Raw genomic sequence first — 13,676 nt, 5'->3', positions numbered from 1 at the left:
TTATTTTAAATCCAGTCAGAATATTAACTAAATAAATTTGAGAAGTGAAATATGATGAAAAAATTGCCTTTCACTTTTTTTTTTTTTTAAATTAAAGGAAGATAACTAGTTTAGAGTACCCAGGGGTTGTAACTCTAAACCCTAAAAATAATATGGCAAGATAGTAAAATATTTAAATTTAAAATGCTACCGTAGTTTCAGGGAACAGTGATTTTATCTGTTCACGCACTAAAACACAGACAATTGCAGCTACGCAACTATGTCTGAGAGTTGAATTCACATTTACTGTATTCCTTTTCTCGTGGGAGTTATCTTTAGATGTACAGAAGGTTAAGTTCTGCGTCCAGTACTCAATTCTAAAGCTGCTGAAAAATTTGAGTAATCAAAAAGATTTTTTTCAGGGGCACAGATGCAGCCAACAAAGGAATTATGGGTAGTAACAGATCAAGCAACCAAAATAATCTCAAATTTAGGAAGCATTTTCCATTAATCTCAGCCATATAGTAATTAATAAAATGATCAGAGCTTAAACTAAGATGTGCAGATGTTCAACAATCACAGTATGTCAGTATAAACTGTGCTTTCAGCAGGAAAACAGACAATAGAATACCTTTTGTTAATATACAGTAGAGACTTAACAGCACTGTTTAATCATCTGTGCAAAACTGTTTCTAAGAAGCTGCTGTCATTTTCAGATTTTTAACAGTATAAACCAGGAAAAAATGTTCCCAGAGATATACTGCCTATAAACAGCTATACACTTACAAGATAGAGCTACCACAAGCAAACAACAGTAGAGAAAACAGTCTTGACATTTACTCACATACTTTCTTTAAATACATTTCTAATGTATGAACTTTAAAGAACAGTTTTTATAGAAGCAAGCAAAATACAGCTTCAGAGTGACACAAAGCACCTGTTCTGCTTCTAATATTGCACTTTAAATGCAACTTCGTCAAACTGAAAGAGGAATACACATCTATAGTGAAGTTGGCCGTAATAATGATTTTAGCCCATGATTTAATTAGTTAGAATTTTCCAGCTGCAGTGCAGAAGACTGAAGTATTTGATTAGTGTGAATACAGTACATAGTTTCCCTTAAGCCATCACCTTTCGCTTCTGCTGTGAAGAGCTCATGTTATACTGGCCAGCGGCTCTGTGCGCATCCTCTTCATGCTGCTGGATTTGTTGTTGTAACAGAATGAGTTCACCAAGCAGACCCTGCCATGAGTTTATAATAAAAACGAGAGGAAAAATTTGGGGTGTAAGGAAAACAAAGTTAAACCAACAAGCATGACAAAGACAGATGACAAACAGGTATGAATGGGTCAGATCAAACAAAAGTGAAATTTCATTAGTAAGATCTCCTGGCAGTTGGCTGGGAGTGAATACCACCAGCAAAACCATGCATTTTGAAAATCCATGTGGAACTAAACAATAAACATTTAGCTACATCTTATAATTATATTCAACTTTAATTAAGCATCTAAATCTTAAAAAAAATACAGCTACCCTGGCTATAAAACATTCTCACAGGTTTCAGCTAATTTCAATTATTCATACCACAAATTCTTAAGTATAAGCAGTTTTTCACAACTTAACCACGCATGTATTTAAATAGCGTTTTAGATATTCGATAAAAAGTTGTGCACAACAGCTAACAGGCTCAACTTTGTCAGTAACATAAAAGTTCTCATTTTGTTCTTATTCTTAGCAGTGCAGACTGTTTATACCTGCTCTTCAACTTTCTCACACTAGGAGAAACAAAATGTAGAAAGAGTAAAAAGACAGAAAAAGCCCCCTCTCCACTTCTGTGACACTGCAGTTTAAATTCATGCTGTCATAATCCTTCCTGATCACATCAAAATCCCTGCAACTCCATGCTTATTCCTTTATTTGTTCAGCATTTCCATGAAGCAGCTTCTCTTCTCCCTGCACACTAAATATTCCTGTAATGGTAAGCTGGTTTTCAAAATTGGTTTGGAGATGCTACTTGCACCTTGCATACAATTTATTTCAGAGAATGCAGACAAAAGTATTAACAAACTATTAAAATAAAGCTCTTCTAAAAAGTATTACAGCACTTTCTAAGAAAAAATTCAGTGAAATGAAAAGTTTCAAAATGCACTTCAGGAATCAAAAAAAACCCCAAACCCTGAAACAGAACTTTGCCATAAGAATTCAAACCATCTAATATCAAGTTACACATTTGTTTCATGAAATACACACACAGGCATGTACACATAAGGACAAAAAATGCAGGAGAGAGTGGTTAAAAGGAGAGAGGCGATCAAATGGCCAAATTTAAACATTTGTTAAGTAATGATTTGTATAAAATTGCAAGAATAGAAAAATCTTCACATTTGTATTTTGCTGGACCACTAAGATTTAATAAATTTCTGCATTTCCAGACTAGCAAATGCATTAAAGCTGTGTGAAGAACTCAGGCAAAGCAAAAGATGTAATTTCTACACACCATTAAGGAGAGACAGCCTCACAGCTACATTTAGCATCAGAGGAACAATACCAATATTTTACTGTTTTGCAAACAAGGAAACTCTCAATATGACCTGACACAAACTCTTTAAACACTATGCTATGGGTCAAGAAAATACAAGAAAAAATACTAAATAAAACCTGTCATGAAGGCCTTTTCACATTCAAATGGGAAGCATAGCAAATGTTTGAAGTCACTAAACCTAGCTGTTTAATGTACAATCACTTTTTCTAAGACAGCTGGTCCATGTGACTCTGTTACTATAAAGCATGAAAAGCCTTTTTCAGCTACAGTTACATCATTTAATAAAATATTCAAAGTAAAAAATACAGTGATGTAAAAGGCTTCTCAATAACACTTTCTTCTTTATATATAAACAGTCAATAATCTTATTTCATTTATTTTCTATATCTTACTTCATATGTTCGAAGTAAAAAAAAAAAAGAAAACCACAAAAAATATCAAGAACCTTAAATAGCACAGAACTAAACACAAAGCACCCAGGCTGGTAGGAACCAGGACACAAACAAGGAAGTTCACATCTCTGTCATTGAACACTACCACTGTTCCCCCCAATCAATCGTTCCAGTGTGAATCTACGTGTTTTAAAGAATTTTGTCTAGCAAAATCAACATTGATCAATGAATGGGATTTCAGAAAGTTGTTTACAATCATTCTATTATTTTCATTATCAAACAGAAAATTATGGAAAGTGTATTACTTAACTGGCATGAAAGAACAAATCAAAGGAGAATGTTAAAAAAAATAAAAAGAGATCAGAGTCAAACAATATTCTTGCTAAAACCTCTTTTCCACTCTACAGCACTAGCAAAGCGCTGTAGAATTACTATGTGTCTTCTTACATTGACTGAAGGCGACCCTGTGCTGGCAGAGGAAGGGAGTCAACGCAATGCCAAATCCTGAACAGCACACTAGGTTCTTCAAGTCATGAGATCTTATCAAAGTACCAAAGGCAAAGAAAGGACTGTGTGGTTGGTTTTGAATTATTTATCTGGCTTCCAAGTCCCATGTCAATACTTAAATCACATTTTTCACATGCTTTTCAACCACAGCTATAACCACTACAAATTTTCTTTAAAAATTAGACTAAGCTTTGGAATTTATTTGCTTTAATAGGAAGCTGAAATTCTATTTGTTTTTTTGAGACAGGCAATAGCGCAAGAGAATTTTCTAAGGAGGTAATACTACCATTTCAAATGCAAGCCTGAACTAGGTCCACATATACAATATAAAACATATATGTAGTAGTAAAATATTATAAATACTTTCTCTGCTCTTTCTCCAAGAGGAAAATTTCTTATTTAATCCAAATAGGAACAGATTTAAAACTACATTTATTTAAACTACTTATCTGAACACTCCAGTAACTTAAATTCTCTTTACAAAAAAATTTTATCTTTCATATTAGATAAAAGATTATGAGATAAAACATGTTCGTTGGCAAGAAGTAACACAGCCTGATTTTGTGTATGGGACAAGGTACACTCTCCCAAAGTTATCCTGCAAATCTACTGGTTTCTCACTCATTCTATAAGAAGTTTTTAGATACTCATCTGAGGACTAAGCCCAATAACAGTTCTACAGAATGTTCTTCCAAATGAGGAATCCCTAGATTCTTTTAGTAGTAACTCATCTTTTCACAATGAAACAAAGAAAATCATCTCACCATGCCACAGCACTTTATGCATCCATACAATCACAATTCTTAAACTAGCATTGGCTGGCAGTGGAAAGCATTGAATGAAAAAAGGCCATCTAATCCATTGTCTTGAAAATAGTAATTTTGCTTGCTAATAAACTGATCATGCTTTGTTAGTGTCAATACGTGCCTGGTTTGAAAATTGATCTTATTAATTAGCAAGCCAACATTTTCTAGGCATAACATACTGGATATAACTGGTGTACCAAAAACTAGTAATTCAGACCAATTTTTCTAAATCACACTGATTTAATATGACTTGATATTGTCCATAACACAAACAAAATTTTGTTGGCAACATTAAAATGCAGTTGCCACCACATCCAAAAAAACCCTATAGTAATAATAACCATCAGAGATATTACTGGTATTCAGTAAAAATCTCAGTTAATTTAGTTAATGAAGACAAACTAGGATGGCCACTTCTTCACAAATCAACAGTACTTTATGTTTTAATGAGTGAAACCTGTGCCAAGCCATCATTCAAGAGAGAATAAAACAATATATATAGACAGTTTATTGACAAAGCGAAACAAACTAACTTAATTCTCATGCAGAAATCCACTCTTCTGGGGGGGGGGAAATGTAACAAAAAGTGAGCTTTGTACAGGTTTCACTATACATTGCCATGCAGAATTAATGTAGATAAATGTATACATGCCTGCATACACAAACATCTTTTATGTAAGAGCCCCAATTATAGTTCAGACACTTTTGCAAAAATACATAACCATTTACAAATTCCCTGTTATATATTGTTTTCCTTCCTTTTTTTTTAAAGGTTCTTTTGAAATATACGCAGGAAAAATGAAAATCCTTTAAAGAATGAGCAATATTACAATTCAGAAATTTAACAGGAATATGATCTACTACTTATGAAAACAAAGTGTTAAACTTTACCTTCTTTACTTCAAGGAAAAAAGACTAAAACTTTCAGTTATTAAATTACAGTAGCACTTTTTTCTGGAAGATAGTAACAAAAATTTGATGTATGCTTTATCTAAATAAGTAAAAAGAAAGACTGCTTTAATAAACAGAAATTCTTCATCAAAGTAGAAACTGTGAAAACATCAACAGAAATGAGGGTGCAAGCAGATACACTTGGAAATAAGTATAAAAGCCTAAACCAACTTCAGTAAAAAGCTATAAGCTAAAGAGGCACTGAGAACACACCCTGAAAAATTGCAAATGCACACAAAATATCTAAAACTACACTCTTATTAGAAACCAATTTTCTGAAGAAAGCAATTCCCAAGGATTGTTATGACTGCCATATATTTTCTTTACAAACTATACATCATCATGTTTACATAGTAAAACCAACAATGCATACTCGTCATTTTCAATAATAAATTCTATAGAAGCTGCTTCAAATAAACAGCTGCAAGTAGCTATTGAAGCAGTTTTCAAAAAATTACCTGCTGTCAAGACATTTTTAGTTTTGCAAGAGAGTAATTACCTTTTTGTACTGTTTGTCATTGTCATATCCCTGGTCAGTAGCTCTGAACGCCGTTTCTCCTGGAGAACCTAGGACATAATTACAGAAATCCATTATAACATGCAATACACACTTAAAAATTCTCAAACTACACACACTATAAAATTAGTTTTAACTCTTATGTATTATTTATTCAATAATCTTTGAAGTACCTATTAGAAAATCATTCACCTAAAGAAACTGAAAAAGAAATTAAGTTTAAAACTCATCTGAAAATTTTATGTCTAGCTTGTGACTCCAGTTATATCACAAGGGAGTAGACAGCTTCAGTTAGACTACTAAGGTTCTGAAAACATTGTAAACTTAATTATTTCTGATAAACATGAAGGGATAATACAAATTCCATTGGTATTATTGTAGCAAGGAAAGAAAATACTCTTTCCTATTGTAATGGCATAGATTTTCAAAACAAGCTTCAGTGAAACGCCCAAAATAAAAAGCATCTGCTAAGGACTGTGGTAGAGAAATAATAACTATTCATCTATTCATTCTCACAGGGGAGGAGCGAAGTATTTTAAAAAAATTCATAATTCAATATTAAATTGCTGTAAATGGTTGTGTCTATGCTGACATTCACTCCTCTTAGGAAAGTAGTATTTTAAGAGTTTGCTTTAAAGAGGCAGGTGAAGGGCAGTAAAAAGGGCTTTTACACACCTAACAACAGAAGTAGATCAGAAGCTCCTATGACTTCACTAACCAAATTGTAACCTGTGAAGAATCAGCAGAAGAGGGTGAAATAAAAATTGTAAGTACAAAACAAAAGGCAAAACAAAGATGAGGGATCTTTGTCTCATTTGGAGGACCACACAATCAAAACCGGCAACTTTGCCCATGTGAGTATGATAACAAATAACAGGTTACATCTCACAATATCAGTCAATAACACCACAATTTTAAACAGCCAAAATACAAAGGAGATTGTAATTTACTTGTCACTCTGTTGAACTTGATCCCTACTTAACTGCTGGCTCAGTTTGTAAGATTAATGGAGTAGTTCTGCCACTGACGGTATTTTAAGAAAATGAAAATACACTTCTAGTGTACACTTACATGGAAGTATTTTCTAACATGCTTAAAGTAACGACTAACACCTCACAGATATGAACTTTCAAGAATACACAGTCATGCGGCTCTATAATTCTCAAGGTCTAATAGGAATAATCTTGCATTTAATTACAAAACCTGGGTGAAATTTTGAGCCGTGCTCATTAGCAAGTCAGATAGGATGATCAAATCAATCATTTTTAGTTTTAAAAATTCCACCAACCAGAAATGTCTTATTTAAGTCTTCCAAAACATAAAAGCCATTAAGCCTACATACACTGAATCAACAAACTACCTGTTTGTCCTTTGTTAAGTATTTAGAACTCCTACCTACTCCTTTGAAAGGCAGCCCCTACCTAAGCTAAATCTTTAAGCAAGTCGTTCTGGAGCTGTGTCCAGACACATCATTGAACTCAAAAGAATACCTTTGTTACAAATTCCTTATTTCACATGCTTGTTAACACTAAGAATCATCACTGTCAATAACCCAACTATTCTCTTCTGTAACAGCTGCGGTAAAGCTTTGGTACTGTTACTGTCCAGTGCCACTCTTACCTTCTTCAAATTCCAGCTAGACACGTCCAGCTTCTACAACTCACTGACACAATCCAGCTTTCAATGTTTGTTTAGAGTTGTGCAAGAATTCTAGTTCTGTATTCAATTTCACATTTTGTTTCTCTGTACTTGTTACTAGAATTCTTGCTTTTAAAAACACATTACACTTACCTGTGTACATAACACTTTCAGACGAGATATTCAGTGAAAGGATCTGCTTTCTTTCAGCGTCTAAAGACATATCGGTAACCTCATGTTGTAATAGCTTATGCTTTCAAAATTAAAAATAAGCTAAAAAATTATTCTCACCAGGAGAAAAAAATCCTTTCAGTGCAGTGAAACTCTCTCCGATCCTGTCAAAGTCTGGCAGAAGTTTGGCAAGGTCATCTGCATCAGGAAGGGCTTTTATAAGTTTTTCTAGGAAAACAGTACAACAGCTAATGAGTAGGGTTTTTTCTCATTATTTTAGTGAGCAAAAATGGCTTAGGCTGTAAAACTTAGCAGCTTTTTCAGGACATGGCTTTTTTAATTTATTTTCCTCTCCCTCACTCCCCTCCCCCAATAAAGAGAACGCACCTCCCCCCATTAGTGTTGGGAAAGATTATCTAAAAAACCCATTGCTTTTTTGGACTTTGAACTTCCTGATAAATTGGTTGCCTCAAGTACTAAAACTTATCCCCACATTTCACATTTCATACTTTATTCTCTCTCATGCTTTGCAGACGATGTTTTTAAGTTACATAACACTAACTATACTCATTTCTTCTACATTAAGAGAAACTTATTTTTCAATTTCATAAACAAGTCAATTTTATAATCCGTTAAAAACCCCAAACTTATAGCTTTAATCTATTATGAAAATGTTGTGTCCACTACAAATAAATACAAGAAAATATGTCTCGTTTATTAAGTCTCTGAATTTATCTATGCAATGCTCATACAAACAGTAAAATCTTCATGAACTTTTTTTTTTTGGAAAAAAGAACACTACCTTACTACCCTGCACATATAAGAAGAAATTCTGTGCTTGTTTTTCAGACTTATATCTTTCATCTGAAAATATGAAAAAAACCAAACCACTGAAACCAGAAGGTTCAGGAAAATGGAGCCTGTTCTTCATTTTCTTCTGTATCTTCAAGATAATTTTCTAAGTAGGCAGGTTCACTGTACTCTGCATTTTCAATTGGTCTTTTACTGATCTATACATACTTATATTTTTTAATTGTAAGTGTCATTCAAATAGAATACTACCAAAACCTGTTCAAGTCTCCCCAATTACACTGCAGCTATCCTTTCAATAATAGGATTACACGGCCATGTGAAAAGGCCAAGAACACACTCAAAGGATGAAAGGATGAATTATGGAATATCAATGCTAAACAATGCTTAACATCCTCCTGCAAACACAGTGATACAACTACTCTGGTAAGACACACAAACTTCAACAATTTCACTCAAATTACAGCTATAAATTAGAGAGAGGCATTGAGGACTCATGCCCCTAATTTTAGGTTGTATGCATGCATTTAAGTATGTACGTCTTCAGAGAATAACATTTTAGCTTTTGTGATACCGAAGTCAATATGTTCATCAAGCTCCCAAATGAAGTCAGGAACAATCCACTTATATTCATCGAGATCTGGCATCATGTCCTTCCACTGATCATATGTCTAATACAAAAAGAGAATAAATACAGTAAAAATAGAAAAAGAAATTTACATAGAGAAGCATATGAGAAATCCACTGAAAAGTAATACCTACACATAAAAAAATACTAATCCATCATCTTTTAGATATGAATACTACTACTTGGAACTTTTAAGATCTACACTAGTTCTCTAAAAAACTGTTTTCCATATTCAGTCATCTTTAGTTAATCAAACAATCATATCTTGGATTTTTGTGGCTATATCAAGAACTATTTTTCTTAAGTACCTACTAACAACACAACCAAAATGCATAAAATAGCTTCCACAGATACATACCTTCTTAGCTGTATAACCACCACCTACAGCAGATCCCAGTATAAGATAGCGGATTTTGAGAAGCCTCGAGGCTAGTCTAGCTAGCCAAAAGTTCCTGTGGAACTGGTATCCATACTTTACATTTAAAAGTTTTGTTTTGCGTAGGGGAAGACGATTAAGAGAAGAGAACAGCTGAATGGATATCCTTAATGGACGTCTTTGAAATTTCGAACTCGGGTAGTAGGGATGATGTATACTTCGGGAAACAAGATGCAAGTTTTGAAGCGGTGATTTTCTTTTTATTCCATAGCTGCTATTTGCTAGACTCCGGCAGATGACACTAAAAGAAAGAAATAAAAACTCTGAGTAGCAGAATTGGTCAACATACGATTAACTCAACAACCTTTCAGAAGCAACTCACATTATGTTTTAGCTGCTTACAGATTAATTACAGTATTATCCCAAACAAATAACTTCCAGCTATCATTTTATTTTCCTGGTACTAACCAGGCAAACAAACAGCTGATAGCATTGTTAATGGGTATAGCATTTCTAGCTATTACAGAAATAAAACTTTAAATACCATTTCTGAAGTCTGTTATGAATTAAACTTAACTTCCACACTGGATTAAGGGAAATAACAGGTCTGTGGTAAAACACAGTTTGACAAACAGGAGCTTGAGTCCACAGAAGATCAACTATGATCAACTTGTAACACGAAAGAAAAATTCATAGTTTGGCATGCCTTGTTATTCAAAACAAACCTTTAGAGAATACTAAGCTTGTAGAGGGTTTTCAAACTTAAAAGAACCAATACGCATATTTACTTGCAAAATATACTTGTCCTTTCTAGGCAAAGCAGATTCTCCTTTGGAGCTGAAGCACATACTTAATGACATCTTTCAATTCCTTTCTGCGTTTCTAGGATTACAGCATTACTGCTTTGTCTTAGGTCATGCACAGACAAGGTTACTTCTGGAGATGGCTACATCGCGTTTGTTGAAGACCGCAGTAAAATAATTTAGGTTTATGCAAAAGGGAAAATTTCAGTCTGAAAGATTTACCTCTGAAAACACAGCTCATAAAACGCCACAAAAAGCAAATGTTAAAACACAGGGATGTTATTAATCCTGCCTACATTAAAATAAACACTTAAGTTAGTGTAACTGAAAGTATAGAAAGACATTTGTTCTATCTGCATACTTGAACATTTTCAGGTAGTTCTGCCAGTTCAGTGAAAAGACAATTGGAAAAAGTAACTTCCTCGGTAACATTTTAGTCTTCATATCAGAATGCTTAATATAAAATAATTTACTGGGTGCAAAATATGAGTGAAGTTACACTTCTTGAAATTGATGACTACCCCTTGATCATTTTTTCCAGAATTTTCAACATTATCAAGTGCATTCACTTATAAAGGGGATAAATAAAAAAGTGCTTCACATCATTGAGAAGGAAAATTATTCATCCCGTAATCCTAAATCATTTAGAGTTAACACATCTCACAGAGAATAAGTGAATCATACGAAATGGAAAATACTACAGCTTTTTCTAATAACATTCTCTATAATCTGTATAGTTCTTTGCCTTGAGATTTTACATGCAGCAGAGATGACATTGTCTAAGACACACATATACTTAATATTCAAAGAAGTGAAAAATTTTTTATAGCAGCACTTTTGACCCTGAAAGTGAGCTTTTGGAAGATAAATTTAAAATCAGTATTATGTGAATAGAGACACTTTCCTCTCTCAAAGGAGCAATTCTCCTCATGAGTTATGTTTAGAAATTTCCTTTAGTGTAATTGAAAGTTTAAAAATGGGAAACCCACTGTCTATCATGAAAGCCCTCACTCATACAAGTCACTATGTTTTTGAAGGGTACCCTCTGCTATACTAAACTATCAAGGCGGCTGTGCCTTTGCAACAAATTTGGTATCTAGAATGAGAATAGTAAGGAGCAGAATAATCCCTAAAGTAGTAACAAGTTTCTCCTTTTTGACATGGAATTACAAGAGGCTTAGTACACCACAGACAGCACCAATACAAAAGTGGCTACATAACAAGAGCAAAAGTGCAATCCAATTCTACAATACCCCCACTCCCTGCCATGGGCAGGGACACCTCCCACTGGATCAGGCTGTCCAAGGCCCCATCCAACCTGGCCTTGAACAATTCCAGGGAGGGGGCAACCACAACTGCCCTGGGCAACCTGGGCCAGTGCCCCACCACCCTCACCGTGACAAGTTTCTTCCTAACGTCCAATCTAAATCTTTCCCCTTCCAATTTAAAGGCATACCTCCTCATCCTATCACTACATGTCTTTGTAAATAGCCCCTCCCGAGCTTTCTTGTAGACCCCTTCAGGTACTAGAAGGTTGCTATAAGGTCTCCCTGAAGCCTTCTCTTCCCCAGGCTCAACGAGTCCAGCTCTCTCAGCCTGTCCTTACAGCAGAGGTGCTCCAACCCTCTGATCATCTTCGTAGCCTTCCTCTAGACCCATTCCAACAGTTCCATACACTGCTTATGTTGAGGATTCCAGAACTGGACACAATATTCCAGGTGCGATCTCATAAGAGAGTAGCAGAGGTGCAGAATCACCTCCCTTGACCTGCTGGTCATGCTTCTTTTGATGCAGCCCAGGATACAGCTGGCTTTCTGGGCCGCAAGCACTCATTGCCGGCTCTCGTGGAGCTTCTCATCAATCAGCATCCCCAAGTCCTTCTCTGCAGGGCTGCTCCCAATTGTGTTGTCACCCAGCCTGTATTGGAACCGTGGATTGCCCCTACCCAGGTGCAGGACCTTGCAATGGGCCTTGTTGAACTTCATTGTTGTTTAGCCTAGAGAAAAGGAGGCTGAAGGGAGACCTCATTGCTTTCTACAACTGCCTAAAAGGAAGTTGTTGAGAGGAGGGCGCTGGCCTCTTCTTCCAAGTGACAGGGGACAGGACAAGAGGGAATGGCCTCAAGCTCCACCAGGGGAGGTTTAGGCTGAACGTTAGGAAAAAATTTTTCATGCAAGTGGTCATTGGGCACTGGAACAGGCTGCCCAGGGAGGTGGTTGAGTCACCTTCCCTGGAGGTGTTGAAGGGACCAGTGGATGAGGTGCTGGGGGGCATGGTTTAGTGTTTGATAGGAATGGTTGGACTCGATGATCTGGTGGGTCTTTTCCAACCTTGATTCTATGATTCTATAAGGTTCGCATAACAGAACGGTGAAAAACAAGAACACAGAGAAGCTGCTGGGAAGGGCCAAGATCTGGCCACGAAGGCGGCCTGAAACACCAGGAAAGGGAAGCTGGGAACGTGAGAAACGCAGCTACCTTCCACCTCGCATCTTCAGGCGAACTGAAGGGCAGGAAACTTCCCCGCCTGGCAGCAGCCGCCCCACCGCAGCGGCCTCAGGCTCACCCCGCGCCCTTCGTATCCCCCACCTCGCACCCGACCCCCGCGGGCAGCTGCTGCTCGGCCGGGACGGGCGCCACAGCCCGGGGCGGAGGCCCCGAGACGAGGCGAGGCCCGCGGCTCTTGGCGGCCGCTCACCCCGCCGCGCCGGGCCCTCCCTGCTCACCAAGCCGCCGCCGCCCGTGTCCGCCACATCCTGAGGGTCGGGAGGGGCCGCGGGCGGAGGGGCCGCCGCGTCCCGGGCTCCCGCTGGAAGGGCAGGCGGCGCCGCGGGCCCACAGCGCTGCCGCCGCTTCCGGGCGGCCCGCGCCGCCGCCCCGGCTGGAAACCGCGCCCCCCCGCGCAAAGGTTCCGGGCGCGGCGGCGGGGGCGGCTTTGAGGGCGCACCGCGGGGCGGAGGCTGTGGCTGCGGCGGGAGCCCCTCGCTCCTCTGCCCCGGGGCGGCCCGGGTCCCACCCCCGCTGGGGCCGCAAATGCGGGCGATAAACTCCCCGAGACTCATTCTGGAGTTGTAGAAAGCGAGCATCCTTTATCAGCCCGGCCAACACGAGGGAGCGATCGATCTCCATCATAGAATCATAGAATCATAGAATAACCAGGTTGGAAGAGACCCACCAGATCATCGAGTCCAACCATTCCCATCAAACACTAAACCATGTCCCTTAGCACCTCGTCCACCTGTGCCTTAAACACCTCCAGGGATGGTGACTCAACCACCTCCCTGGGCAGCCTCTGCCAGTGCCCAATGACCCTTTCTGTGAAGAATTTTTTCCTAATGTCCAGGCTAAACCTCCCCTGGTGGAGCTTGAGGCCATTCCCTCTTGTCCTGTCCCCTGTCACTTGGGAGAAGAGCTCAGCTCCCTCCTCTCCACAACCTCCTTTCAGGTAGTTGGAGAGAGCAATGAGGTCTCCCCTCAGCCTCCTCTTCTCCAGGCTAAACACCCCCAGCTCTCTCAGCCGTTCCTCATAAGGCCTGTTCTCTAGCCCCTTCACCAGC

At 38.0% G+C, this 13,676-nt stretch overlaps 1 protein-coding gene across 4 annotated transcripts in view; it reads right to left on the bottom strand.

Annotated features, from left to right (window-relative positions):
* OPA1 (OPA1 mitochondrial dynamin like GTPase) overlaps positions 1-12,948 on the bottom strand; it is a 53,778-nt gene extending 40,830 nt beyond the window's left edge. The window contains exons 1-7 of one of the 4 annotated variants that reach the window (XM_069865354.1): positions 12,846-12,948; positions 9,300-9,618; positions 8,888-8,984; positions 7,624-7,731; positions 6,370-6,423; positions 5,677-5,744; positions 1,111-1,221 (exon numbers count right to left, since the gene is read on the bottom strand). In XM_069865354.1, coding sequence (XP_069721455.1) covers positions 1,111-1,221; positions 5,677-5,744; positions 6,370-6,423; positions 7,624-7,731; positions 8,888-8,984; positions 9,300-9,618; positions 12,846-12,874 — 786 coding nt within the window. In that variant the 5' untranslated portion in view covers positions 12,875-12,948. The remainder of the gene's footprint in view (positions 1-1,110; positions 1,222-5,676; positions 5,745-6,369; positions 6,424-7,623; positions 7,732-8,887; positions 8,985-9,299; positions 9,619-12,845) is intronic. The other 3 variants (XM_069865356.1, XM_069865355.1, XM_069865357.1) reach the window with 3 other exon arrangements.
* Between the last annotated feature and the right edge of the window lie 728 nt (positions 12,949-13,676).

The sequence above is a fragment of the Phaenicophaeus curvirostris genome, chromosome 10 (assembly GCF_032191515.1).
Source record: "Phaenicophaeus curvirostris isolate KB17595 chromosome 10, BPBGC_Pcur_1.0, whole genome shotgun sequence".
In the NCBI taxonomy this organism is placed as follows: Eukaryota; Metazoa; Chordata; class Aves; order Cuculiformes; family Cuculidae; genus Phaenicophaeus; species Phaenicophaeus curvirostris.
This window is presented reverse-complemented; position numbering and strand designations above follow the sequence as displayed.